Source organism: Astatotilapia calliptera, chromosome 23, assembly GCF_964374335.1.
Source record: "Astatotilapia calliptera chromosome 23, fAstCal68.1, whole genome shotgun sequence".
Classification (NCBI taxonomy): domain Eukaryota; kingdom Metazoa; phylum Chordata; class Actinopteri; order Cichliformes; family Cichlidae; genus Astatotilapia; species Astatotilapia calliptera.
Window position 1 is genome coordinate 30738756 of NC_137443.1, and position 27173 is coordinate 30765928.

At 40.1% G+C, this 27173-nt stretch overlaps 3 protein-coding genes across 3 annotated transcripts; all 3 read left to right on the plus strand.

Moving 5' to 3' along the window:
* The first annotated feature begins 818 nt into the window (after positions 1 to 818).
* On the plus strand, positions 819 to 18034 carry LOC113016191 (B- and T-lymphocyte attenuator-like). Its single transcript, XM_026158820.2, has 7 exons — positions 819 to 1158; positions 12211 to 12531; positions 12669 to 12710; positions 16419 to 16460; positions 16538 to 16663; positions 16738 to 16772; positions 16852 to 18034. The coding sequence occupies exons 1-7, from the start codon at positions 1074 to 1076 to the stop codon at positions 16954 to 16956; spliced, it is 756 nt and encodes a 251-aa protein (XP_026014605.2). The 5' UTR covers positions 819 to 1073; the 3' UTR covers positions 16957 to 18034.
* LOC145419276 (uncharacterized) lies at positions 6035 to 12018 on the plus strand. Its single transcript, XM_080297703.1, has 2 exons — positions 6035 to 11741; positions 11944 to 12018. The coding sequence occupies exon 1, from the start codon at positions 6273 to 6275 to the stop codon at positions 10203 to 10205; it is 3933 nt and encodes a 1310-aa protein (XP_080153829.1). The 5' UTR covers positions 6035 to 6272; the 3' UTR covers positions 10206 to 11741; positions 11944 to 12018.
* Positions 18035 to 22529: 4495 nt separating the features above from the next.
* Positions 22530 to 26771, plus strand: LOC145424502 (B- and T-lymphocyte attenuator-like). Its single transcript, XM_080297871.1, has 4 exons — positions 22530 to 22688; positions 23501 to 23824; positions 25912 to 26025; positions 26242 to 26771. The coding sequence occupies exons 1-4, from the start codon at positions 22604 to 22606 to the stop codon at positions 26307 to 26309; spliced, it is 591 nt and encodes a 196-aa protein (XP_080153997.1). The 5' UTR covers positions 22530 to 22603; the 3' UTR covers positions 26310 to 26771.
* The last annotated feature ends 402 nt before the right edge of the window (positions 26772 to 27173 follow it).

Genomic DNA, 27173 nt, shown 5'->3' on the forward strand with positions numbered 1-27173 from the left:
TGCAGACATACTCCTTGCCAGTCACCTAATAACGTTTCAGCCATGCAGTCATAGTTTCCTTTACAATCCTGCCATCAGTGAAGGGCTTCTAGTGCTTCATTGAGTGATTTGCCACTTTCAACAAGGCCTCTGTCGCGGCATTGACCTTCTTCGTACTGCCCATCAAAACTGACTCATCAAGTTTGACAGCATTGCAACTGTTTGACACCTAATTGTCAAATAATCATTTGATAGAAAAACTATGAATTTGATTCCTCGTACATATAAGTTGGTTTGATGATTGACCAATCAAATTTGACTACACAAGTTTTGAAATGTATTTGAAAAGGAACAACATGTTGGAGGCTCCTGCTCTAAGAAGTATGCTGTCCAGATTTTCCAGAAAGTTCCTTTTATTTTAAGAATGTTTTTTTAAGTTAGCTAAAGGTACCATGCTATCTAGTGTCACAGGGATAAGCATTTTACTAATCAAGCTAGCCTAACTAAATGAGCTAGTCTGCCTAATCCTGTGAACTGAATATGGTCACACTCTGTTAAAAATACATAAATAAACAAACAAACAACAAAACGGCACCTTTCAAAAAGTCAAGAATTCAAAACAACAGACCTCAAACCTGTGGGTGAGATCACAATGGCCAGTGTAGCTAGAGATGAAGATGTAAGGTGATTGTTGCCAACAAATGCAAAAGACTGAGACGTGAAAGAAGTATTTATATAGATGCACCACCTGCATGAAGGACTTTTAAAATGCATAAGTATAGAGTTAGCCAGAAATTAGCAAAAATAATAACACTCTGACAGAAAAAGACAGTCTCTTGATTTGTGTTTTTCTCTTGCAAATGGACTTTCTTACTAAAGGTTTTATCTCAGTGTGTTTTTCCTGTGTGCTGCTCCAATGTTGCCAGTGTTAGGTATATACTGGGTGCACCAGCCTCAAAAGCACAAACTTTAACACCAGTATGCATCTAAAGACCCCTGTAATCAGAAGCAGGAAGTGAAGTCAACCACATACAATGTACTGTCACATACAGAGCACAAACAGGTTTTAACCACGTAGACAGCTGGTTACTTAAATGTCTGCCATGAAACATTACTTGTGCAGGACCATCCTTTATTTGCTGATCTTCACAGTCCTCATCCTCACTCCGGATGCTCAGAGTAAGTGATTCTTATTCATTTTAAATAGCTCCATTTCAGTCTGAACACGTCTGCTTCTCTGTTCACGGCTGAGTTTAAAAATTTTACTGTTACAGATCGAAAATTGTGGAAATCAGCTGTAAAAGGTTTAAAATATCCTTTATCTTTTGCTATACACAAAAACCCAAAGCAGGCATCTAGTAGTTTTTATAGTAATTGAAAAGGACACGTTGAAAGGCTTGACCGCACAGCCTTCAAACCTTCCGCCTTCAAAGAAAGCCTCAACATGAAGGACAAAACAAGACACTGTAAAATGGTCTTTGATGCTATGCTGGAGATTTTAGTTGAGTTCACACATGTGGACGATCTTTAGAGGTTTTCTGGATGTTTTAATATTCATCCATCCATCTATTCGCTTCTGCTTATCCCTTTTCAGGGTTGCGGGGGCTGGAACCCTGCCGACCTGGGGCGAGAGGCAGGGTGCACCCTGGACAGGTTGCCAGACTGCCGCAGGGCTAACACAGACACAGGCAACAATTTGCATTCACATTCACACCCGCTTTTAATAAAATACATTTTTAATTACTAAAACAATACCATCCACTTACTGTACCAATCTTGAATCAATATAAAATCTGAATATTTTTTCCTCAACTTTTCTGACATAACAGAAACTCATTAAACGTCACAATGCAGCTGTTTCACCTCATATTTAGTCTCTTTTTGTACATTTTGAGCGAATCATAAAAATACCCAGCCTTTAACGTTCAGAAATTTGAACATGAAACTTGTTTTAAAAGAAAGAATTGGTTCCAACTCAGACCCCAGAGCAGCAAAGTGTCAAACCACAGATGCGCCACAGATGACTTGCTTCCCTGAATTTACTGTGTGGTGGACACAAACCTGTGAAACATTTTCTGTGCACTAGTTAAGATTGGAGTGCATAGTCATTTCTAAACTATACAGCTAAAAACAAATTAAAGGAAAACTTTGAAAATGCAACAAATCTCAATGGGGAAAACTATGGACTGGGTAGTGTGTTAGGAATAACAAGGATGCCACATTTTGTACTGGAGATGAAAATTATCGACCTACAAAGGCTGAATTCAAAGTCAGACAAAAATTATGACTTCAGGCTAGTCCATTTTGGCAAACTGTTACTGTAGCAACTCAAAATAGTGCTTAGCGGTTTGTGTGACCCCCACCCCCCACATGTTTGAATGTATGCCAGACACCATCGGGGCATGCTCCTGAGGAAGGAATGGTGTCCTGGGGATCTGCACCCAGATCTGGACCAGGCCATCACTGAGTCCCTGGACAGTCTTAGGTGCAACCTGGTGGTGTAAGATGGACTGAAACATAATGTTACACAGGTGTTCTGTTGGATTTATGTCAGGTTGGTGTGGAGGCCAGTCAGTGGTGCAAATTCTTTCATCCTCTCATGTGCAAACTCTCGCCACATAAGGCCGGGTACTGTTGTTGACTAGGAGGAACCCAGGACCCACTGCACCAGTGTAGAATCTGATAGTGGGTGCAAGAATTTAACTCCCAGATTTAGTCATCGTTCCTTCCACCACTGACCCTCCACCAAACCATCTGTGAAAAACACAGGACATCAGTGGTGGACCTGCCTATACTGATATTCTCACAGGAAAAATCTCACAGCTCTTTTTTAAACTACTGTGAATCCTCAGGGTTTATCTTATTCTTCTCAACATAAAATTATTTGGTACAAAATGAAAAGCAAATGATTTCTTAAAGGTTTTCTAGAGGACAGTAATGATACGTGCTGTCACAGAAGTTTAAACTTCCAGTTTTTCTGTCATATGATAAACGGCTCCGTGACACCTGCTGGTGGATCTTGTAGTGAGAGTGTGAGCTCAGTTTTTAAGAGCAGTGACATTAAATTAATACACATGGCTTTAGGTTTCCCTTTGTGTTAGGATGGGTTCACTCACAGTTTGCTGAACTGCTGGAGTTCATGCAAATTACTTTTCCTGTCACAGTTCTGGGTCATTTTGACCCAACATTTTCTTTTTCTTATATTTTGGTGTTTTTTTCTGTACTAGGATTCATGTTCTGATTCTTTAGTTGTGCTGTGTTCACTATCATTATTCTAGATTTAGTTCAGTCTGCATCATTGTTACTTGTTTCTTGTTTTACATTGAAAGTCCATGACTTATGTCAGTGAATTCACTTTTACGTCTCTTTGTCTCGTTTGCCCTAATTCCTCCCAGCTGTGTCTCCCTCCTGTTTCCCATTCCCTGATTACTCCCCTGGGTATATAAGCCCTGTGTTTTCCTTTACTCTTTGTCATGTCATCAATGTTGCTACCCTCTAGCTGCTGTGTGATTGGCTCCTGTTTAGGTTCTCTGTTCCAATTCAGTCCGTAGAGTTTTGGATTTTGTTTTTGTTTTGGTAAGTTTAATTGATTGAGAGTTTTTTCCAGCAAAAAAGCTGGGTTTTGAATTTAAGTCCCGTCTCCAAGAGTCCTGCATTTTCGGTCCACCACTCCTGCTGCCTGCCTGCCACACAGCCTGTCATGACATCATCAAATAAATGTCACCCAGTGACACTTTTTATTCTAGATTTTTTTTTTCCATTTTTGATGTCTGTCATACCTCATGTTTACTTCTCTTTTGATCTTATTGTTGCAAATTATACTTTTTCTTTCTTTTGTACAGTGAGTATTCATTATACTTTTAATTTCTTTCTAGAAAGGTTATAGGAATGTGCACAATTTTTATTTCTGTTTATATATTTATTTGTTTTGTCCAATTAAACAGTCTTTGTGGCTGCCGTCAGCAGCAGTTATGCAATTTGAGACAATTTTATGGTTCAAGTTACAATGAATAAGTGAAATACTTTATTGTTAATATATGTGTGTGATGTAATGTATGTTGTTGGCTGGAAATACATTTACAAGGGTTACAGAATGTTTCCGGGGTGGAACCAATGTTTAGTCTGTTGTTTGGGGTGACAATATTTTCAGTTACACGCCACACTCGGTAGAGCGCAGCATGCTTTTCGTCTCTCTCTGGTGGTGGTAGAAACATGTAGACGTATGCAACGGAGTGTTCGACTATGGGAAAGAGTGACACTACAAGAAGCGTTTCATTTAACCCCTGCAAGTTAATGCGGCCAATGAGGTATGCAATTTGTATATGTTGTGATAGAAAATAAGATGTTTGTTTGCGATAGAGCGAGCGAGTTTATGGTAACCACGTGTATATGTTAGCATTTTGTGAAGGTAAATTGTAAGCATTTGTGTTGTTTAATGATGTACCTTATTGTTTATTCTCTATGAGAACAATGTACGGCGGAAATTGATTATTTTATGTTGTTGTACAGTTCTCACGGCATCGTTACGGCATCTCTGGTGGCATCGTTGGTGGCGCCCGTGTACAATAAATGCCAGTAAATCAAGAACGCCTTGTGTTCGTTTTTCAACTTGGAGGGAGTTACAGTGAGAACTCAGTCTGCTCGGCATGAGGCGAGGAGACGAGTAGCGGTGTCGTCATCCACTGAGCAAGAAGAAATTCATCGCACGCTAGCATCAGACAGATAAGACTATGCATACGCCAGTTAACCTAAGCAGCAAACAGTTGAAGTTTACATGGACGATCCTTTAAGTGATGCATTTAAAACAAGTTAAATGTTAAGAAGTGGGTCAACTTTGACGACTGTTTAACGGAACACTGTAAGAACTGAAAGTAATCTGTGCTCTGCATATCTCCTTTCTAAGTTCATGGTTCTGTCTAATAAGATTTTTTATAGGTGAAGTCATTTTACCTATTCGTGTTATTTGGATGCTAGAAGTGTAGAATTAAGTGCTGCGTCGTATGTGTTGTTGGTTTAGGAACAAAGTTCACCATATTTATACGACTCAAGATGGTATTCATTCAGATATTTTATTAAGGTTTAAGGTGTTGTAAAATCTTGAAGGTATTATCCATTCTTGATGTTTTGGACAAGTTCACCTAAAGACAAGGTTAAGCTTGTAGCTATTAATATTTCAGGCAATTGAGCTGGTCTGTTGTTAAACCGCATGTCTGTTAAAGGTATAGCTAGAATTTATTTTGTGCCAAGTAATAAGTAAACATCGCAGAATGGATCAAACAACTGAATATGAAACTAAGAACGGCGACTTACTTGAGGATAGTAGTGCCACAAATGTACAGCAGTCATGTGAAGAAGAGCCACGAAGAAGTCAAAGACCTCGAAAGCTTACTGAAAAGGCTCAGCAACTGCATGATGATAAGTCAAAAAAACTTCAGCATCGTTTCACTACAACTTATGATAAATGGAAAGCAAACGCCAAGCAAGCTAAGAAAATGATAAAGGGAGCCCCCTCTGTTGAGGTTGTGAAGGATTTGATGTGTAAGTTAAGTTGTGCATCAGCAGATGTGAAACACGCATATGAAGATTTGCGCAAATGTGCTTCCCCAGACAGTGAGATCCGTCGTAGGGCAGACACCTGTGACGCGGTATCCAAAATAATCTTGGACAATGCAACCACTTACCTTCAGAATAAAGATAACGAAGACGTTCAGATAGAGGATTTAGTCTGGCCTGAGTCTAGTTCAGTGTTTTCATCTTCAGCTTCTCAAGGCACAAGTAAGGGCTCTCAAAGAAGTCTAAGCTCTGCAAGCAGTTCCAGCATAAAGTCACAAAAGTCAAGCCTTTCCTCCATTAAGAGACAAGAGGCCGTAGCAGAGCTAGCTGCTACACAAGCTGCACTAAAGGTCCTGCAAGAGATAGAATGTGAGCAACAAGAACTTGAAAGTCTTGAAGAAGAAAATCGAAAGAAGATTGCATTACAAGAGGAAGAAAATGTGGCAAGAAAGAAAGCACTGGAAGAGAAACGCAGACAAATAGAGTGCTTACAGACTGTTAAGGAGCTAAGTGCGGCGAAGGCACGACTCCAAGTTTATGAACAAGACATAAGCTCGGATGAGGAAATAACAGAGTTACTTCATAACCACGCAGCTCAACAACATAGATCTCCAGGAGTTGTAAGGAGTCCACGTGAGCATCCCGTGATACACCAAGCAGATAGTATCACAGTCCTCGCTGAAGCAATAGCAGAGTCTATTAATGTAAGCCGTCTCCCAACACCTGAACCATCTATCTTCATGGGTGATCCACTAAGGTATAGCGATTGGAAGATGTCATTTCAAACCCTGATAGGCAGGAAAAACATTCCAGTAGGGGAAAGAGTCTATTACCTTCGTAAATATGTTGGCGGACCTGCAAAAAAGGCCATTGAAAGCTACTTCCTATTAGGAACGGATACAGCTTACAACTCAGCATGGGACATCCTGGAAGAAAGGTTTGGAAGTTCATTTGTGATAGCTAAAGCTTTCAAGGATAAGCTTGCCGCATGGCCCAAAATCGGACCCAAAGACAGTGTTGAGCTGAGGGATTTTTCAGACTTCCTTAGAGGCTGCCAGGCTGCAATGTCCCAGATTAAGGGTCTGGAAGTATTGAACGACTGTGATGAAAATCAAAAACTTCTAACAAAACTGCCAGATTGGCTGGTGGCCAGTTGGAACAGGAAGGTGACCGAGGTAGAAGAAACTTGTAATGTGTTTCCTACTTTCAGTCAGTTCGTGGAATTCATCACAAAGGAAGCAAAAATAGCTTGCAACCCAGTGACTTCTCTTCATGCCCTGAAGTTTAATGATGGTGAAAAGGTAAAGATAACAAAGGCACGAAACATTGGTGCAAAGGTGCTTGCGAGCAACTCTGAAGAGAATGCAGAACGTAAGAAATGCACTTTTTGTGAAAGATGCAATCATGGCATACAGACATGCTGGAAGTTCAGGGAAAGACCAGTTGAGGAACGCGTTAAGTTTGTTCAGACAAGGAAGTTGTGCTTTGGATGTTTACAACCAGGACATCTCTCAAGGACCTGCAAAAGAAGGAGTCTTTGTGAGACATGTAAGGAAAAACACCCAACATGTTTACATGAAGACCGTGAAAGAGCAACCAGAAGAGAGAAAGGCAGTGATGAGCATGGGGAGAGTGTAAAAAACTCAAAATATGCTAAGTCAACGGAAGGAACAGAGAGCAAACATACTCCTGAACCATCAAATGAAGCCACGTCAAACAGAGTAGTGCAAGGTATGGACAGCATGTACTCCTCTACGGTTGTCCCAGTTTGGCTATCTACATCAAGTAACCCAGAGAATGAAATTCTTGTGTATGCACTACTTGACAACCAAAGCGATACCACATTCATTATGCAAGATAAGGCAGAAGCTCTGGAAATGAAAGGGGAGGCTGTGCAGTTAAAACTCTCCACACTTTCATCCAGAAATACAATCATCCCGAGTCAAAGGTTAGTTGGACTGCAGGTGAGAGGTTTCTATTCATCAAAGAAGATTTCTCTCCCTGTAACCTATTCAAGAGAGTTCATCCCTGCCAATCTAAGTCACATTCCTACACCAAGAACGGCAAGAGCTTGGACACACCTAGAGCATCTTGCAGAGGAGATCGCTCCATTGATTGAGTGCGATGTAGGGCTTCTCATAGGATACAACTGTCCACAGGCTTTGCTGCCCCGAGAGGTCGTCCCAGGTAAAGACAATGAGCCATTTGCTCAAAGGACAGATCTTGGATGGAGCATAGTCGGTTGTGTTAGCCCATGTGTCGACTATGGTGATGCTATAGGAAGCAGTCACAAGATTGTCATGAAGTCAGTGAAACCTCACCTCCAGACATCTAAGAAGCTCACAAACGAAGTGAAATATATATGTCGAACCCAAGTCAAGGAGTTCATTTCACCGCCAGATGTGCTGAGGATGCTTGAGTCTGACTTCAGTGAGAGAAGAGTAGAGGATGCTAATCTATCTCAGGAAGACTTGCGTTTCCTAACCATCATGGAAGAAGGAATCAAAATCAAGGCGGATGGTCACTGTGAAATGCCGCTCCCCTTCAAGAAAGATCGACCAAATCTCCCAGACAATAAGACGTGTGCAGTCCATAGGCTTCGATGTTTGAAAGGAAGATTTGAAAAGAACAAACAATATCAAAGGGACTACACGACCTTTATGAGTGAAATCATAACAAATGGGGATGCAGAAAAGGTCCCAAGAGGAGAAATTAACAACAGTCCTGTGTGGTACATTCCTCATCACGGGGTGTATCACCCACACAAGCCAGGAAAAATACGGGTTGTATTCGACTGCTCAGCAAGATTTGAAGGCGTGTCACTAAATGATCACCTTCTTACCGGACCAGAATTAACGAACAGCCTGATAGGTGTTCTCTGTCGCTTTCGCAAGGGACAAGTTGCCATAATGTGCGATATCGAGCGTATGTTCCATCAGTTTCACGTCAAAGCAGAGGACCAGGACTACTTGAGATTTCTCTGGTGGGACGATGGAAACTTCCAGGCTCAACCATCAGTCTATCGCATGCGAGTGCATCTATTTGGAGCTGCCTCTTCCCCTGGTTGTGCAAACTTTGGGTTGAAACATGTTGCTGCCCAAGGACATGGTCACTACAGTGAAACGACCATTCAGTTCATTGAACGAAACTTTTACGTGGACGATGGGCTCACAAGTGTCGCAACCAAGGATGAAGCCATTAAGTTAGTAAAGGAAGCAAGGCAACTCTGCAGTGCTGGCAAACTGCGAATTCACAAATTCATTTCTAACGATCATGAGGTACTTGCATCCATTCCAGAGAGTGAACGTGCAGATTCAGTACGAAACCGCAACTTGGTTCTTGGTGAGTCCCAAATTGAGAGAGCTCTGGGAATCAAATGGTGCATTGTTGCAGACCAGTTCCATTTCAGAGTGATTGTGGATGAACGCCCACTTTCCAGAAGAGGAGTCTTATCAACTGTGGCATCCATCTATGACCCTCTCGGCTTTGTGGCACCATTTGTTCTGGTTGGAAAGCAAATACTCCAACAGATGTGTCAAGACAAGGTTGGATGGGATGAACCACTGTCAGAAGAGCTCAAACCACGGTGGGAGTCTTGGCTATTGGATTTAAGGAACCTGGCTGACATCAAAATTCAGCGCTGTTATCTCCCAGAAGGTTTTGAGAAGGTCGAAAGATATGAACTGCATCATTTCTCAGATGCGAGTGTTAAAGGGTACGGTGAATGTTCTTACTTGAGAGCAATCAGTGTTTCAAACCAAGTCCACTGCTCTCTAGTTATTGGCAAAGCCAGGGTGACTCCTACAAAGGTCACCACAGTACCCAGGCTTGAGCTATCAGCAGCAGTTATCGCCGTGCGAACGAGTGACCTGCTTAAAGGGGAGTTGGAAGTTCAAGCCAAAGAATTCTTTTGGACAGATTCGAAGGTTGTTCTTGGATACATCAACAGCGAGGCTAGAAGGTTTCACATATTTGTGGCAAATCGCATTCAGCGTATCCAAGAAGGTTCCGATCCAGACCAATGGAGATATGTGACTTCTGAGAACAATCCCGCTGACCATGCATCACGGGGTCTGACAGCAAAGGGACTAATTACTTCCAGCTGGTTCACCGGTCCAGATTTTCTCTGGCAGGATAAACTTCCTGCTGATGACATTAAGGTGGGAGAGTTGGGAGCTGAAGATCCAGAACTTCGTAAGACTTTTGTCCATAAGACACTGACCACAGAAGATTCGTTGCTCAATCATTTCTCAAGATTCTCAAACTGGACAAGGCTAGTTAAAGCAATTGCACGACTCAAGCGATACGTCAAAGAGCTGAAAGGTCTGACGTACAGAACAAACGAAGTCACCAGTCTTGAGGAGAGGAAAGAGGCAGAGCTTTTCATCATAGCTACTGTCCAAAACGAACTGTTTTCTGAAGAAATCAAAGATCTGAAATCGAAGCAGACAACAACAAGAGATCGTGCAAATAGGTTGCACAAACTGAATCCTTTTTTGGATAAAAGGGGTGTGTTAAGAGTGGGAGGTCGGCTGGAGCATGCAGATTTACACCCACACATCAAACATCCAATGATCTTGCCAAACAAAACCCACATATCAAAGTTACTGATTGAACACTTCCATCAAAGGGTTCATCACCAGGGACGTGGGATGACGATGAATGAGCTGTGATCAAATGGCATTTGGCTATTGGGATGTAGTCACGCAGTGTCTTCCTACATCTACAAGTGTGTCAAATGTAGGAAATTCAGAAGGAATGCTGAGGTACAAAGAATGGCAGATTTACCGCGTGAGAGAGTTGAAGCATCGCCCCCTTTTTCCTATTGTGGAATGGACTGTTTCGGCCCGTTTTACGTTAAGGAGGGAAGAAGGGAACTTAAACGCTATGGTCTGCTATTCACATGTCTGTGCTCTCGTGCTGTGCATATAGAGCTTCTCGACGACATGACCAGTGATGCCTTCATTAATGCTCTTCGAACCTTTATCGCCATACGAGGAAGTGTTCGACAACTTCGGTCCGATCAGGGTACCAACTTTGTTGGAGCAAGACGGGAGTTCTTGGTATCTGTAAGGAAAATGGACCAAGAAAGCCTAAGACAACTAGGTTGTGAGTTTGTCATGAACCCGGCATCTGCCAGCCATATGGGTGGGGCCTGGGAAAGGCAGATTAGGACGATTAGAAGTGTTTTGACATCCATTCTGGATCATTCATCCAGAAGACTTGACACTTCATCCTTGCGTACCTACCTTTATGAAGTCATGGCGATCATAAATAGTAGGCCCTTAACAACTCACCTGTTGAACGATCCCACTGGTCCACAGCCTCTTACGCCGAATCACATCCTGACTATGAAGTCTTCAGTGGTTTTACCACCACCTGGTGAGTTTGTGAAGGAAGACCTTTATCTTCGCAAGAGATGGCGCAAGGTGCAATACCTGGCTAATGAATTCTGGACCAGATGGAAAGGGGAATACTTGCTGAATCTTCAGCAGAGAGGAAAATGGTACAAGGCACGGAGAAATGCTAAGATCAACGACATTGTGGTGCTGATGGACAATAGTCTACCCAGAAATGAGTGGAAGTTGGCCAAGGTAACCAAGGTGTACCCTAGTGAGGATGGAATCATTAGGAAACTCGAGCTGCTAATCAGTGATGCGACATTGGATGACCAAGGAAAAAGAGTTAACAAGCCAGTGTATCTTGAAAGACCTATCCACAAAACAGTTACCCTACTTGAAGCTGAATAGTTCAGAATTCTTGTCTCTGTGATCTATGTGACTAAGGGACTGTATACACTTGCCTTTACAACGAGGTTCAGTTGAAAAATCATTAATGATTTGGTGGGAGTGTGGCTGCCGTCAGCAGCAGTTATGCAATTTGAGACAATTTTATGGTTCAAGTTACAATGAATAAGTGAAATACTTTATTGTTAATATATGTGTGTGATGTAATGTATGTTGTTGGCTGGAAATACATTTACAAGGGTTACAGAATGTTTCCGGGGTGGAACCAATGTTTAGTCTGTTGTTTGGGGTGACAATATTTTCAGTTACACGCCACACTCGGTAGAGCGCAGCATGCTTTTCGTCTCTCTCTGGTGGTGGTAGAAACATGTAGACGTATGCAACGGAGTGTTCGACTATGGGAAAGAGTGACACTACAAGAAGCGTTTCATTTAACCCCTGCAAGTTAATGCGGCCAATGAGGTATGCAATTTGTATATGTTGTGATAGAAAATAAGATGTTTGTTTGCGATAGAGCGAGCGAGTTTATGGTAACCACGTGTATATGTTAGCATTTTGTGAAGGTAAATTGTAAGCATTTGTGTTGTTTAATGATGTACCTTATTGTTTATTCTCTATGAGAACAATGTACGGCGGAAATTGATTATTTTATGTTGTTGTACAGTTCTCACGGCATCGTTACGGCATCTCTGGTGGCATCGTTGGTGGCGCCCGTGTGCAATAAATGCCAGTAAATCAAGAACGCCTTGTGTTCGTTTTTCAACTTGGAGGGAGTTACAGTCTTTATATAAATGTATTGTCTAAACACCTTTGATCAGTCTCTTGTGTAATATATTGTTTTATGTTCTTAATTAAATTAAAATTAACATCAAACGTTTCTTAATTTCTAATTGTTCTTCTTCATGTGTTTGGTATAATTTCTCTTCTGCAGGTGACTCTGACTGTTCTACAGAAATTAGAGTACGTCGCAACACAGTTTATAATGCATCAGCTGGACAACAATTTTGGATTAATTGCCCAGTATTTTTTTGCAATGATTCACCAACAACAGTCACCTGGTATAAAGTTGAGGAAGCTATTGTCCCCGTCAATGTCAGCGGAGACAGTCACATTAAAACAGAGCGGAAACCTTTAAAGAAATCAGTATGGATCTTCTATTTGATCTTCCAGAACATTCTCAGACATGACTCTGGTCAGTATCAGTGTCAAGGTGGAGGGAGTATGGGTCATGCCATTACTGTCAATGTCTATGGTGAGTGTGGATTTTTCACCAATTATAATTCTCTAAGAAACCTTCACTCACACTGAACAGTGGACTTTTTCTGAATCTCATGATATTTTTGTGTTGTTCAGACCTCAGACAGCTTCTCTGTTGTTTTTTTTTTACAGATCATGCTGAAATTACCACTATTACACAGAATAATCTCACAGGTAAGAAAGGTTTTATATAATGCCATCATGCCATCACTGTCAATGTCTACGGTGAGTGTGGATTCTTCTCTAAGAAACCTTCACTCACACTGCACAGTGGTCTTTTTCAGTCTCATGATATTTTTTGTGCTGTTCGGACCTCAGACAGCGACTCTGTTTTGTTTTTACAAATCATGGTGAAATTACTGGTACACAGAATAATGTCAGAGGTAAGAAAGGTTTTACGTTAAGTGTGTGTTGTTGTAGCTGTATTAAATCCAAACTGACTGAAAACTGTTTTTCTTTCAGTCAGCACAACTTCTGCTCCTGACAACACAGAAGGCTTGTTGCTCTATGTGTACATATCACGTACAGCAACAAGCTATCCACTCACTTTCCGATTACATGAATGACTAATGAGCTCTTGAAATTTTTGTGGTTCATTTGGAAATGCAAAATGTAAAATTAATTGTTTTTGCGATTAAAAAAACATTAAATATTCTCCATATCTGTTAGGTTTAAAATATTATAACAAATTATTCTCATTCTGTGTTTCTTCTAAAGCAATGAAAAAAACAAACAAACAACTTTTGTTTTAATCTCATCAATGCCCAAAGTTTCAAGTGGTAGATATATACTGAGTGTATCAGCCTCCAAAACACAAACTCTAACACTATTAACAAAGACGCCTGTAATCAGAAACAGGAAGTGATGAAGTCAGCCAGATACCATGCACTGTCTCTACAGAGCACATACAGGCTTTACACATGTAGGCAGCTGGTTTACTACAGTGGGGCAAAAAAGTATTTAGTCAGCCACCGATTGTGCAAGTTCCCCCACTTAAAATGATGACAGAGGTCAGTAATTTGCACCAGAGGTACACTTCAACTGTGAGAGACAGAATGTGAAAAAAATATCCATGAATCCACATGGTAGGATTTGTAAAGAATTTATTCGTAAATTAGGGTGGAAAATAAGTATTTGGTCACCTCAAACAAGGAAAATCTCTGGCTCTCACAGACCTGTAACGTCTTCTGTAAGAAGCTTTTCTGTCCCCCACTCGTTACCTGTATGAATGGCACCTGTTTGAACTCATCATCTGTATAAAAGACACCTGTCCACAGCCTCAAACAGTCAGACTCCAAACTCCGCCATGGCCAAGACCAAAGAGCTTTCGAAGGACACCAGGAAAAGTATTGTAGACCTGCACCAGACTGGGAAGAGTGAATCTACACTAGGCAAGCAGCTTGGTGTGAAAAAATCAACTGTGGGAGCAATCATCAGAAAATGGAAGACATATAAGACCACTGATAATCTCCCTCGATCTGGGGCTCCACGCAAGATCTCATCCCGTGGGGTCAAAATGATCATGAGAACGGTGAGCAAAGATCCCAGAACCACACGGGGGGACCTGGTGAATAACCTGCAGAGAGCTGGGACCAAAGTAACAAAGGTCACCATCAGTAACACACTACAACGGCAGGGAATCAAATCCCGCAGTGCCAGACGTGTTCTGCTGCTGAAGCCAGTGCATGTCCAGGCCCGTCTGAAGTTTGCCAGAGAGCACATGGATGATACAGCAGAGGATTGGGAGAATGTCATGTGGTCAGATGAAACCAAAGTAGAACTTTTTGGTATAAACTCAACTCGTCGTGTTTGGAGGAAGAAGAATACTGAGTTGCATCCCAAGAACACCATACCTACTGTGAAGCATGGGGGTGGAAACATCATGCTATGGGGCTGTTTTTCTGCCAAGGGGACAGGACGACTGATCCGTGTTAAGGACAGAATGAATGGGGCCATGTATCGTGAGATTTTGAGCCAAAATCTTGTCTTAATGTTGGTTTAAAATGGAGCACTGTAACAAAAAATAATTTCCCCCAGGGATCAATAAAGTATTCTGATTCTGATTCTGAAAACCTCCTTCCATCAGTGAGAACTTTGAAGATGAAACGAGGCTGGGTCTTCCAACATGACAATGATCCAAAACACACCGCCCGGGCAACAAAGGAGTGGCTCCGTAAGAAGCATTTGAAAGTCCTGGAGTGGCCTAGCCAGTCTCCAGACCTCAACCCCATAGAAAATCTGTGGCGGGAGTTGAAAGTCCGTGTTGCTCGGCGACAGCCCCAAAAAATCACTGCTCTCGAGAAGATCTGCATGGAGGAATGGGCCAAAATACCAGCTACTGTGTGTGCAAACCTGGTAAAGACCTATAGTAAACGTTTGACCTCTGTTATTGCCAACAAAGGTTATGTTACAAAGTATTGAGTTGTATTTTTGTTATTGACCAAATACTTATTTTCCACCCTGATTTACAAATAAATTCTTTACAAATCCTACCATGTGGATTCATGGATTTTTTTTTTTCACATTCTGTCTCTCACAGTTGAAGTATACCTCTGGTGCAAATTACTGACCTCTGTCATCATTTTAGGTGGGGGAACTTGCACAATCGGTGGCTGACTAAATACTTTTTTGCCCCACTGTAAGTGTCTGCTATGAAACATTACTCATGCAGGACCATTCTCTATTTGCTGATCTTCACAATCCTCATCCTCACTCTGGATGCTCAGAGTAAGTGATCCTTATTGTCTTTAAATGTCTCCATTGCAGTCTGAACAGGCTGTTGTTTCTCTATTCATGGCTGAGTTTAATATTTTTACTGTTACCGAACATTTAAAAACTGGTACATAGTTTGAAGTTTCCACTTTTAACACAAAAATAGAGACTCGGGGTTGTCTTGGGTTGACATGGCATCTTCTTGCTATGTCATCTTAAATTGGTCATGTGATTGGTTTACAGTTTACAGACTACTTTATTCTTCCTCAGCCAGGCAGTAGCACTTGTACAATTGTTTCGCCCCTCTAGCTCCTGGTAAGACAAAGATAGCTTCACCCATCCGTGTGTTGAAAAAAATCCAGACTGCATTTTCTGCTAGTAATGATAATGGCCTTGTAACGATAGAAATAATAATTAGTTAGATTACTTGTTACTGAAAAAAGTAATGGTGTTAGTAATGCCAATACTTTTAACACCATTATTCCCATCACTGATTGTAGCACTGTGATGTTTGGTGGATATTACCCAATATGTGTGGCTGTAACTGCAGCCATCACACCACAGATGACTTACTTACGTGAATTTACTGCTTGGCGGACACCAGTGCAGCATGCACTACAAAGACCGAATTCAAAGTCAGACAAAAATTATGACTTCAGGCTAGTCCATTTTGGAAAACTGTTACTGTAGCAACTCAAAATAGTGCTCAGCAGTGTGTGTGACCCCCCACAATGGCAGAATAATCTCCACAGACTCTCATTTACATCTGTCACATGTGCTCAGGGTGAAACTGCTCTCACTGGTGAAAAACAGAGGGCGCCAGTGGTGGACCGAACTACATTGATATTCTCACAGCAAACATCTGACAGCTATTTTTTAAACTGCTTCTGGGTGAAAAGCAAAATCATCTCTTAAAGGTTTTCTTTTTACAGGAGAAAGTGTGAGCTCAGTATTTAAGAGCAGTGGAATATCTGACAGTAAAAGGGAGACATGAAATTAATACACGTGGCTTTAGGTTTCCCTTTGTGTTAGGACGGGTTCACTCACAGTTTGCTGAACTGCTGGAGTTCATGCAAATTACTTTTCCCCTGAACAGTGGACTTTTTCTGAATCTCATGATATTTTTCTGTTGTTCAGATCTCAGACAGCTTCCCTGTTTTGTTTTTACAGATCATGGTGAAATTACCACTGTTACACAGAATAATCTCACAGGTAAGAAAGGTTTTATATAATTTGTGTTGTTGTAGCTTTATTAAATCCAAACTGACTGAAACCTGTTTTTCTTGCAGTCAGCACGACTTCTGTTCCTGACAATACAGAAACCTTGTTGCTGTACGTGTACTCTGCTGCTGGGATCACCACATTCGTCATCATAGTCATAATCATATCTGTCATATCAATGCGAGGCTGTAAAGGTGAGCTGTTCTCTCTCCTCTTCAAAATAAAACATCACCAGACGTACTGAACATGTAAACTGTCCATCCTGCAGGGAAGCCAAAGAAAGACAGTCAAGTTGAAAATCAGGTAAGATATAAAATATTTCAAGCTTATCACATTTTTCCATCAATAATGTTAACCCACAAACATTTTTGAATGTTTAAAGCAGATGGAGATCCCCATGGTGGATCAATTCTTTTCAAAAGTCATCTTCAAGCACTTGGAAAGAGGAAAGAGGAAGACCCTCTGCTCTGCGATCTCGGAGATGTAACAAGGACACCATCATCGTAACTCAATGAGCTGACATTATCAAGATATGATGAACAGGCATATTGACCAAGGAGGGCAATATGCCTGCTCGAGGAGGAGAGCAGCTATGTTGTGTTTGCTGCTCCCAACCACAAGCTGTACAATTAGCAGGTGATGCAAAGATTTACTTGAAGTGTAAAATGCAACCTGTAAACCATAAGCAGTCATCTCCAGGGCTGAAAAATGATGTCCAAGTGCCAAAGCCTGCAATTCTTTAAATGTCCACTTGAGGCGGTCTCAAAGTTTACAGCAGAAATAAACATGGTTACAGGATGGTACAAGAAAATGGTTTTGGTCTCTGTGGCTAATTTCCCAGTTTATTTCATTAGCTTGTCAGAATCCTGGAGTTTTCGATCCAGCCTTTTCAGTTTTTCTACTTTCAATTTCTGTCATTTTTATTTTTTCTGTCTGACTTCTAGTCATATAATTAAACAATTTTTAAAAAAATCTCTATTAGTTATTTCTTGTTGATTTTGTTATATAGCCTAAGGCTTTTTTTCTTGAAGTTTCTGTCTTCTGTTCCTTATTTTAGTTTTTTTCGTCCCCATGTTTGTCCATATCTTGTTTATTCTCCATCATATTGTTAGATGTTCCTTTAATTACCTACTTCCTGTTTTATTTTGCTAGTCTTGCATGTGTTGTGTTCAGTTTTGCTTTTGACTTTGTTCAACTGTCTCATCATCCCCATCTCCCCCCATCTGTCCACTTCCCCTAATTGCCCTTCTTTGCACATAAAGTTGCTCTCTCTCCTTGTCCTTTGTCAGTGTCTGTTCTATCCTACTATTGTTAGCCTTAGTATGTTTTCTAGTTTTTGGTTCATTGTCCATTTTTATTATTTTGTACTTGTTTTAAGTTTTGTACAACCTGCTTTCAGTCCACAATAAATGGCTTGCATTCAAATTCAAATTCAAATTTGATTTGTCACATACACAGTCATACACAGTACGATATGCAGTGAAATGCTTAGACAACTGCTCGTGACCTAAAGAAAAAAAGAAAAGGCTATGAATAAGATAGGAAATAAATATGAAAATTAAAAAGGGTAAATTTAACTAGGAAGGAATAAAGTAAAATATGAAAATAAAAGTTAAAAATGAAATAACTGTACAACACAAATTAGAATGAAGGGTAAATTTAACTGGGAAAGAATAAGATAAAAAATATAAATTAAAGTTGACAATAAAATAACTGTACAACAAAATACACAATACACAGTATAGAAATATATAAGAATGTATGAAGGAATATAAATATATATATACACAATAACAGCAGCCGTTACATTAAGTGTGCATCTGATTCACTCCTCATATTAAACACCTTGAAACAGCTGGATAAGTTTCTTTTAAATCTTATTAAGGGTTAACATGTGTGCTGGTTTTAATGGTTAGCTTTTAGCTTTACCAACAGATACTCTAAGGCAGGGATCCCCAACCCCCCCGAGAGCTACTCATGCTTTCTAATATTTCATACCTAATTTCAACTCAAACAACCCAAAAAGCTTGTTTGTCCTGAATATTTACAAAATGATGTTGTCCACAACTTACATTTTGCATTAACACATCAAAAAAATATTTAGTTCACTTGCAAGTGTCAGGGCTGACTGAATGGACTCCTACGAAGACTTGGAATCAAAGCAGAAAACAGTCTTTATCTACACAAAGCACCATGTGAACTATATACAACGTGAGGGGACAGACAGGGCTCCAGGGATCCCCAGCAGATGGAGGGAAGAAACACACTCTCCACACTTGCTCTTTGATCCTCACTCCATTCACTCCACACGCTCCACTTCCTCGCTCAGTCGCTCCATTTCCGCACTCCGAATCTCCTCACGCAAACTGGCTTCACTCCAAAGACACAAGCGCAGTCATTCAGGAAACACAGGCGCAGGTCCAGGGAAATGAGAGAATTACCGCTAAGAACACCAGGGAACTCACTAAGCTGGGTTTCACTAACCAGGGGCGAATCTAAAGAAATTTTCTTAGGGTGGCATGAGAATGGCATGGAAATCAAATGGGGTGGCAAAATCAAAGCCTTTTTAAAAACACATATGCAGGTGTTACATATGGTTAAAATGACTAAAATCCAGTAAATATACACGTTTCATATAAATATAGTCTATAACTTAATTATTTCTGTAGCCCACATAATTAAACACTTTAGTTAAATAACACATTTGAATGCTGATTTAATCTACTGTATAGCCTGTATAATAAATAAATATGTAGCCCAGTAACTATAAAATCCAGAAAGCTACAAACCACGGGGTGGTTCATTTACAAACACAAGTCTAATTTAAGTTGAACTGTTTTTTGTTAGAAAAAAATCTAATTGTTACATGCTTAAATTTACACTGTCGTGAACAAAAGGTTAAACCTAGTTTTTCATGATTTGTTGGGTTACCCCTCTGAGGTCCAAAATATAATTGGCCTTTTTTGACTACTTTTAACCTAGTGCTAGTAGCCCTGTTGCTAATGAGAGTCAGTAACGGTCCAGTGATGAGACCGTAGACTGCCAGGTAATGAGCCTCAGGTGTGTGATTACAGCCAGGTGCGTAGGCCAATGGCAGGAGCCTGAGATGAGCTCTGCCCAGGCAGTCAGGAGACAGAGGAATAGGGAGGAAGAGTGAGAGCAGGAACAAAATCAAAACAAAAAAACATGTAGCCTCACTGAGTCAGCTGGGTAGACACAGGGACACTGCACCAAGTGCATGTTGTATGTCTGTATACACTGCAAAGACATGTATCTCACACTAAATTAAAACAGTGCAGATACAAAGATATTACTTATTCATTCATATCCCTGTTTCACTTCTCAAGAGTTTTTTTTTTTAATCTCTGCCTTGTAACTGTAGGTTACAACTGTCAGGGAAGCAAGATCAAGAAGCAACCCTTCATCAGATTATAGTGTGGTATCCTCCTCCCTCATTTTCCAGATGAATGAAAGAAAGCACTTTGGTATCTTACCTCGACTTAACCATCTGACTTCAGTATAGAGGAGGACATCCCCATACTCGGCAGAGCGTTCCTCCAGTAACAACCTGAAGCTTCGGTGTTGCTTTGCCTTTGCCCGAATGGAGCTGATGACATTAACATTATTAACAACAGGCAGCACGACATGGTCAAATTCCATAACTTTTGGGCATACCCATATGGAAAAGAAATAGTAAAAACTTATATGTGATTACTCATTAAAGTGGCCACTTTCATGAGTAAATCATATAAGGCTTACATGATTTACTCATGAAAGTAAAGTACTTTCATGAGTAAATCACTCATGAAAGTACTTTACTTTCATATATTGTTTTAGTAAGTATCCAAAACATACAAGTTTCATTATATAATTTTTCAAGGGATTTTATATCTGTTTTCATACTTATATGCTTTTCATACAAGTTTCACCCAAGACAGATACAAACTTTATAAGATTTATATATATCTTTTCCATATGGGTATAGCCTGTTGGTAAGTGATGCAATGACAGTTTAGAAACTAAACTCCTGAGTAACAACCTGCCACAGCAGTTGTCACAGACACAAGCTTTTCAACAGGCATTTTTTCTTTGTTTTGCAAAGTAGTCTTTCAGTAATTGTAAATATCTGCTGCTCTGCCTGTAGTTTTCAGTTGAAGTAAAAAAGTCACCAAACACCATCTGATTGACAACAGCCAGCTGACTCCGCACACTGAATTAAAAATGATTTGCACCTATGCATGTCCAATTCCAGCTGTTATAATGCATCTGCAGACATTGCAGACATTCTCCTTGCCACAATATTTGCACCAAGTACACTGGCAATAGCAGACAAAATTTCTTTAGTACTTTTACGGTCACTGGATAACGGCTACGTCTAATGCGTTTTCCTTTGAAAACGCTTTGTTTTCTCTCTTCGGTTTGGCCTCCCGTCCACACTGCGATGGAGTTTTCCCCAAGGAAAAACACAGCGTTTTGAAAATGCTTTCAAAAACACATAGATTTCAAAACGGAGCTGTCCCGTCGCAGTGTGGACAATCAAAAAGGCAGACTTTCTAAAATGTTGACACATTTTAGTCATGTGATGCAGTCATGTGACCAATTAAACACAGAGGGCATTGTACAGCAGTTGTTTTGATTGCTCTCAATTCTGACAGCCCTACAAAAAGATTAATATCAGTTTGTACATGCTCCAGATAGCTTTTCTTCAAATTCTTTAATTCTCACTCGCTTTTGCTCATGTGTAGGACTTGAACGTAAGCGTTTTGGGCCCTTTCAATGTGGACGCACAACTCTGTGAAAACGACTGAATGTGGACGCGGAGCATTTTCAGATGAAAACGCCGTTTTCAAATCTATCCAGGCTAGTGTGGACATAGCTAACATTTCATAGCCTCTTTTACAATCCTGCCATTTGTTAAAATATGTTCATTTAGTCATGAGCTGCTGTAACATGAAACAAGTGGCTGAATTGGCACCTCAACATACACTCAAGTTCTTTAAAAACTTGCTAATGAACTACTAATTTTATTCAGGTGTGTGGCAGCAGGGACCCATGGAAAAGTTTCAGGACACCGGCCCCCGAGGACCTGACTTTGACACCTGTGCTCTACGCCCTAGTTCAGTTGACAGATGTATTTACATAGATGCGCCACCTGCATGAAGGACTTCTAAAATGCATTAATAAATAGGTTTTGCAGGAGGTTAAAAAATATTATCCACGCTAATAGAAGACATTCTGTTGAATTGTTGATTTGCTAAAATGCTTGTGTGTTTTTTCTTTTGCAAATTGTTGTTATTTCCAAAATTTTGTATCGGCCTTATTCCTGTGTGCTGCAGAGCTCCAGTGTTGCTACAAAATGATGTTAAACAGCTGCACAATTGTTCTGTTGGCATGTTAGTTCATTACCAAGAATGTGGGTGCTGTTATTTTCAGCCAATGCTATGCACACAATCATCCTGCCATTAATGCTCACTGGTTTATCAAATGTTTATTAACCTGCTACTAAAATTAGTCTCAGTGGTGTCAGTGCACATCCATGACATCCGTACTGTTGTGAAACCACACCTCTGATAACAGTTATCGTTTAATGTCTTACACACTGTCTGTACCATATCAGCTATCCACTCACTTTCCAACTACATTAATGTAGTTGCAAAGGTCAAGGCCAGAGATCACCTGGCCTGGAAATGCATTGTTGACCAAGATGGAAACCCTACGGTACACACAGCAATGTATTGGCTTTGTGGACAACCTCTCCTGTCAACCGCCGGCTAGGGACAAAAGAAAGAAGAAAGAACTACATTGTTGACTGATGAGCTCCTGTAGTTTTAGTGATTCATTTGGAAGTTTAGGATGTAATATTAGTCATTTTGTGCAATTAAATAATACTGATTTTTCTAGATCATGATAATGAATTATTCTCATACTGTGTTCGTGTAAAGCACTAAAGTAAAAAAAAAAAAACCCTGAAAAATACACCAAGGTGTGTTGGTGCTGTACATACTGGGTGTAACACTATTATGCATCCGAAGACCCCTGTAATCAGAAACAGGAAGTGAAGTCAACCATATATCATGCACTGTCACATACAGAGCACATACAGGTTTTACACAAGTACACAGCTGGTTCCTTAAATGTCTGCCATGAAACATTACTTGTGCTGGACCATCCTCTATTTGCTGATCTTCCCAGTCCTCATTATCACTCCGGATGCTCAGAGTAAGTGATTCTTACTAACTTTAAATGGCTCTATTTCAGTCTGAACCCTACTGAGTTTAATATTTGCACTGTTACAGGTGCAAAATGCAGAAAACAGCTACAAAATTGTAAATATCCTTTACTGTTTACCTTAAATGTTAATTCAGTGCACGCGTCTAGTATTTTTTTTTATAGTATTCTTAAGGTGCACCAAAAGGCTTGACCGTGCAGCGCTCACACCCTCTGTCTACCAAAAGCCTCAACACGAAGGACAAAACGCTGTGAAATGGTCTTTGATGCTATGATGTAGATTTTAGCTCAACATGTGAATGATTTTTTGACTTTTTCCAGATATGTTAATAGTAGCAACAACAATACCACAATACTGTGCCAATCTTGAATCAATATAAATCTGAATTTAAAAAAAAAAAACTTTTTTGAAAATGATGATGATTCTTTTAACAAATCTGTACTGAAGGACTGGACTCATTAAAGGAAACTTATATTTAACCACTTTGTGAACATTTAGTTCCAAATCCTAAAAACAGTCAGACTCTAATATTCCAAAGTTTAAAAGGCTTAAATCTGTTTGTTTCTTTTTTTTCTTTAAAAGAATTTGTTTCAGTCAATTCAGAGCAGCAACGTGCTCAAACCACAAATACACCACAGACTGACTTTCTAACCTGATTGTACTGTTTAGTGACACAGGTGCAGCATGGAAACCTATAAAGCTTTTTCTGTGATCTAATTCAGATAGATTTAGAAAAACTTAATTTAGGTAAATATATGCTCAGTCTTTCCTAATCTATATTTTGTTGTTCTTGTTTCTGCAGGTGATGACTCTGACTGTTCTACAGAAATTAGAGTACGTCACAACACAGTTCATAATGCCTCACTTGGACATCAACTTAGGATTAATTGCACAGTTATTTTTTGCAGTGATTCACTACCAACAGTAACCTGGTATAAACTTGAGAAAACAGATGTCCCCGTCAATGTCAGCAGTGACAATCACATTAAAACAGAGTGGAAACCTTTAAACAAGTCAGCAAGGATCTTCTATTTGATCTTCCAAAACATTCTCAGAAGTGACTCTGGTCAGTATCAGTGTCATGGTGGAGGGAGTATGAGTCATGCAATCACTGTCAATGTCCACGGTGAGTGATCCTTTATACATATCAAGACTAAATGATGACTACATGATTTTATTTTTTCCTGCTACAGAATAATTCATTCAACATCCCTCATTAATTCTCAGATAATCTGATTTATGATATGATTTCTGAAAAACAAACAGCTCAAATCTTTTTCAGATAATGTGAAGCTCACCACAGCTTTGTGGACAACTTTGGCACCAGGGCCCTATTTCAGGAAGCCGGTTTAGAAAACTCAGAGTGAAAAACGATACTCAGGGTTGAGTAACCCCGAACTGTCCAACTCGGAATATTCGGTTTCAGAAAGGCTGATAACAATTAGTTCAATCAACGCGGAGTTGCTTTAACCCCAAATTAAGCGCACGCACGAGGATACATAAAGCCCTGATTAGTGGAGCACAGATTAAGCGAGTCACCATGGAGACGGAGGGAAAGAAGGCGCGGTCAATGTATTTTACAGCGCTTGAGGCCGAAATTCTGATGGCAGTATATAGAAAAAAAGTAACACAGCCTCAGCTGCAAAAGAAAGGGAGCATGCATGGCAAAACATAGCCGACAGAGTCAATGCGTGAGTGTTAATTTAAACATTGATCTAGGGATTTCCACCCATTTAACACGTTATTTTATTATATTTTATTTTTTATTTCATACATTTTATTTTGTGATGTGATGTGAGCGCAGGTGCAACCCAACAGGCCACAAACGTTCCTGGCAGCAAGTAAAAATTAAATATAAAAATATAGTCCAAACAGGTATGGTGTAATTGTATTATGAGCCATAGTGCTTGGTCTGTTTGTCCGATGTAAATCAATTGCAGTTAGAGGCTACATTAATTTCCCCTCTGTAAGCACTTATTGAAATTATCTGAGCATTACAAGTACATATTTGCTTACTCTGTATGCTCAAATGTGACCCATTATGGCCACTAGAAAAAAAGCGGAGGCCCGAAAAACAGGTGGGGGTCCTCCACCACCACTCACAGAGCCTGGCCACTTGGCTTCCACATTTGTGATAATGTTGGCAGCATCACATATGATCTTCACAGTGCAGAGAACATAAATTAGCATCCATTACTAATAATGAAATAATTTGTTAGTTTGAAATGCTACAGGGAACTATGTACCTGTACATTAATGCTGTGGAAAGACTTCCTGTTCACATAGTCTCCTTCATTTACTGAAGGAGCAATGATTGGAATGTGAGTGCCATCTATACAGCCAATCACGCCTGGGAACCGTGAAAATAAATGTAAAATTTAAGTAGTAGTTCAAGTATCACCACATCATGAATTAAGTTTTGTTCATCCTGCTACCTGCAATTTTGTGGAATCCCTCTTTGATAAATCTTGTGGGTCTATGACCGGGGAACACCACAAACGAGTACAGGAGACGTTTCAGTGCAACTGTAACATTCCTGACTGCCCGACAGACGGTAGCCTTGGAAACGTGCTCAGCGTCACCAATATTATACAGAAAGCTCCAGTTTGCAAAAAAACGAAGTGCAATACAAATAATATGTACAGAACTGAGAGGATGTCCACGATGTGTCACATGAGCAATATTAGGCCTGAGGATGTTATTCAAATAAATTGTAGATTGTGCTGAAAAACGGTAACGTTCACACAGGAAATCATCAGGAAATGATAAAATGTCCAAACGCGCTCTGATCACTCTCTCTCGGCGGAGAGCTCTGCGGAGAATTTGGGCTTCAACATCTACTGGCTCTTCAAGGAAGGGACACGCCATGTCTGACACTTCCTACAGTCAGGTTTCCGACAAAGAGGCGGAGAAGGTCAGGGTTAGTTGAAGTAAACCTGCTAGGGGGCAGGTTAGCTTCACGGAGTGTGTCGTCATAACTCACTCAGAATTAATCTAAACTCGCTTTGTGAAACCGAAAACCCAGAGTTTTCGTTAACTCAAGGTATACTTACTCAGAGTTTGCACTAAACCGGCTTCCTGAAATAGGGCCCAGGTAAGAGACTTCCGTTTACCATTTTGTTTGCCTTGTTTTGCGAACATTATGTTTCCCACACTAATTTTTATATCACTGCTTCTTTGATGCTACATCAATTGTCCTCTGATTTCTTGCAGTGAATACAACTTCTGCTGACACTTTCTGGCCAGTCATATACCGTGTTGTTGGGAGTGTGGTATTTGTCACCGTAGTAATATTAATATGTGTTACATCGAAGCAAGGTTGCAAAGGTGAGATGTTTGGGTTTGTACATAGAGGAATGGGTTGTGTTGCTGAAAGGATAAAGTTTAAACCGAAAAATAGTAAAAAAAAACCAAAACAAAACCCCCCCCAATTAATTAATTAATTAAAATTGCACATAAAGTTAATACTTATGTCATGCTATGCACATTCACTATCATGATCCTGAGAAGATGAACTGACTTCCTTTCATCTGTGTTATCCAGGAAAACCGAGGAAGACAACAAAACCAAGTCAGGAGCTCTACACTCATATCTATGACAACGATGTATGATGACGATCCTCATGTCTGAAATGCTCTAAAATCAGTCTGTAAAGCTCAATTTATTATAATCAGCATATTTTACTGATGTGTGAGCTAAGCCTTGCTACAATTTCTTATTTAAATCTACTGGCGTCTCACTGGTGTGTGTTACCGTGTACCCAGTTTAGCATTTTTTGAATTCCTGTAAATCAAATCAAACTGTAGAAGTGAAATTTCCTACTTGAGAAACCACTATTGTTTAGTCTGCAAAGACTGCGGGTGCATGTGTGTGTGCGTAAGTGTGCATGTGTGTACGTGCGTGTGTGTGGTGTATGACACATTGGAAAGGTAATAGTTTTGCTTCCTGTACAGGTAACAGTTTTGCACACATCCTGTGCAAACAGGACCTTTGACTGTATTTATGATTGAATTAGTGTGTTTGCATCGCTGCTCTCTGTCGTTGATGATTAAAGAAGCTTTTCTTCTTTGTTATTTGAGTGTCTTTGCATTTGGGAGCAGGAAGTAGAATTGAACCACACACCACATGAGCATATGTGAAGACAACGGCTCCAATGGTTTTACAGAAAAAGAAAAGGAAGATGTAACTCATAAAGTTAGCCTTCCACTCATTATCCCACAGCTGTTATTGCACTAAGAAAACTAAATTTTACTTCAAAAGTTACTTGTTAAATAACAACATAACAAAATACTTTGATGTGTCTAAAATAAACCACACTACAACACGTTGCACAATGGCTGCAATGCATTAGCTCATAGTTTGGAAAGTTTCCATTATAACCAGATGGTGATATTGTCGCAGCATCGCTCTATTGTGACAAACTAACCAAACCGCAATGAGACACTTGTGCAACATTGCAGCAATGTAATAAAACA

Excerpts from the sequence above, each read along its gene's own strand:
- LOC145424502 (XM_080297871.1), top strand. The coding sequence starts at position 22,604 with ATGTCTGCCATGAAACATTACTTGTGCTGGACCATCCTCTATTTGCTG. Across the intron at positions 23,825-25,911 it reads AATCACTGTCAATGTCCACG|TGAATACAACTTCTGCTGAC; the intron begins GTGAGTGATCCT and ends GATTTCTTGCAG. Across the intron at positions 26,026-26,241 it reads ATCGAAGCAAGGTTGCAAAG|GAAAACCGAGGAAGACAACA; the intron begins GTGAGATGTTTG and ends TGTGTTATCCAG.
- LOC113016191 (XM_026158820.2), top strand. The coding sequence starts at position 1,074 with ATGTCTGCCATGAAACATTACTTGTGCAGGACCATCCTTTATTTGCTG. Across the intron at positions 12,532-12,668 it reads CATTACTGTCAATGTCTATG|ATCATGCTGAAATTACCACT; the intron begins GTGAGTGTGGAT and ends TTTTTTTTACAG. Across the intron at positions 16,773-16,851 it reads ACAGTCAAGTTGAAAATCAG|CAGATGGAGATCCCCATGGT; the intron begins GTAAGATATAAA and ends GAATGTTTAAAG.
- LOC145419276 (XM_080297703.1), top strand. The coding sequence starts at position 6,273 with ATGGGTGATCCACTAAGGTATAGCGATTGGAAGATGTCATTTCAAACC.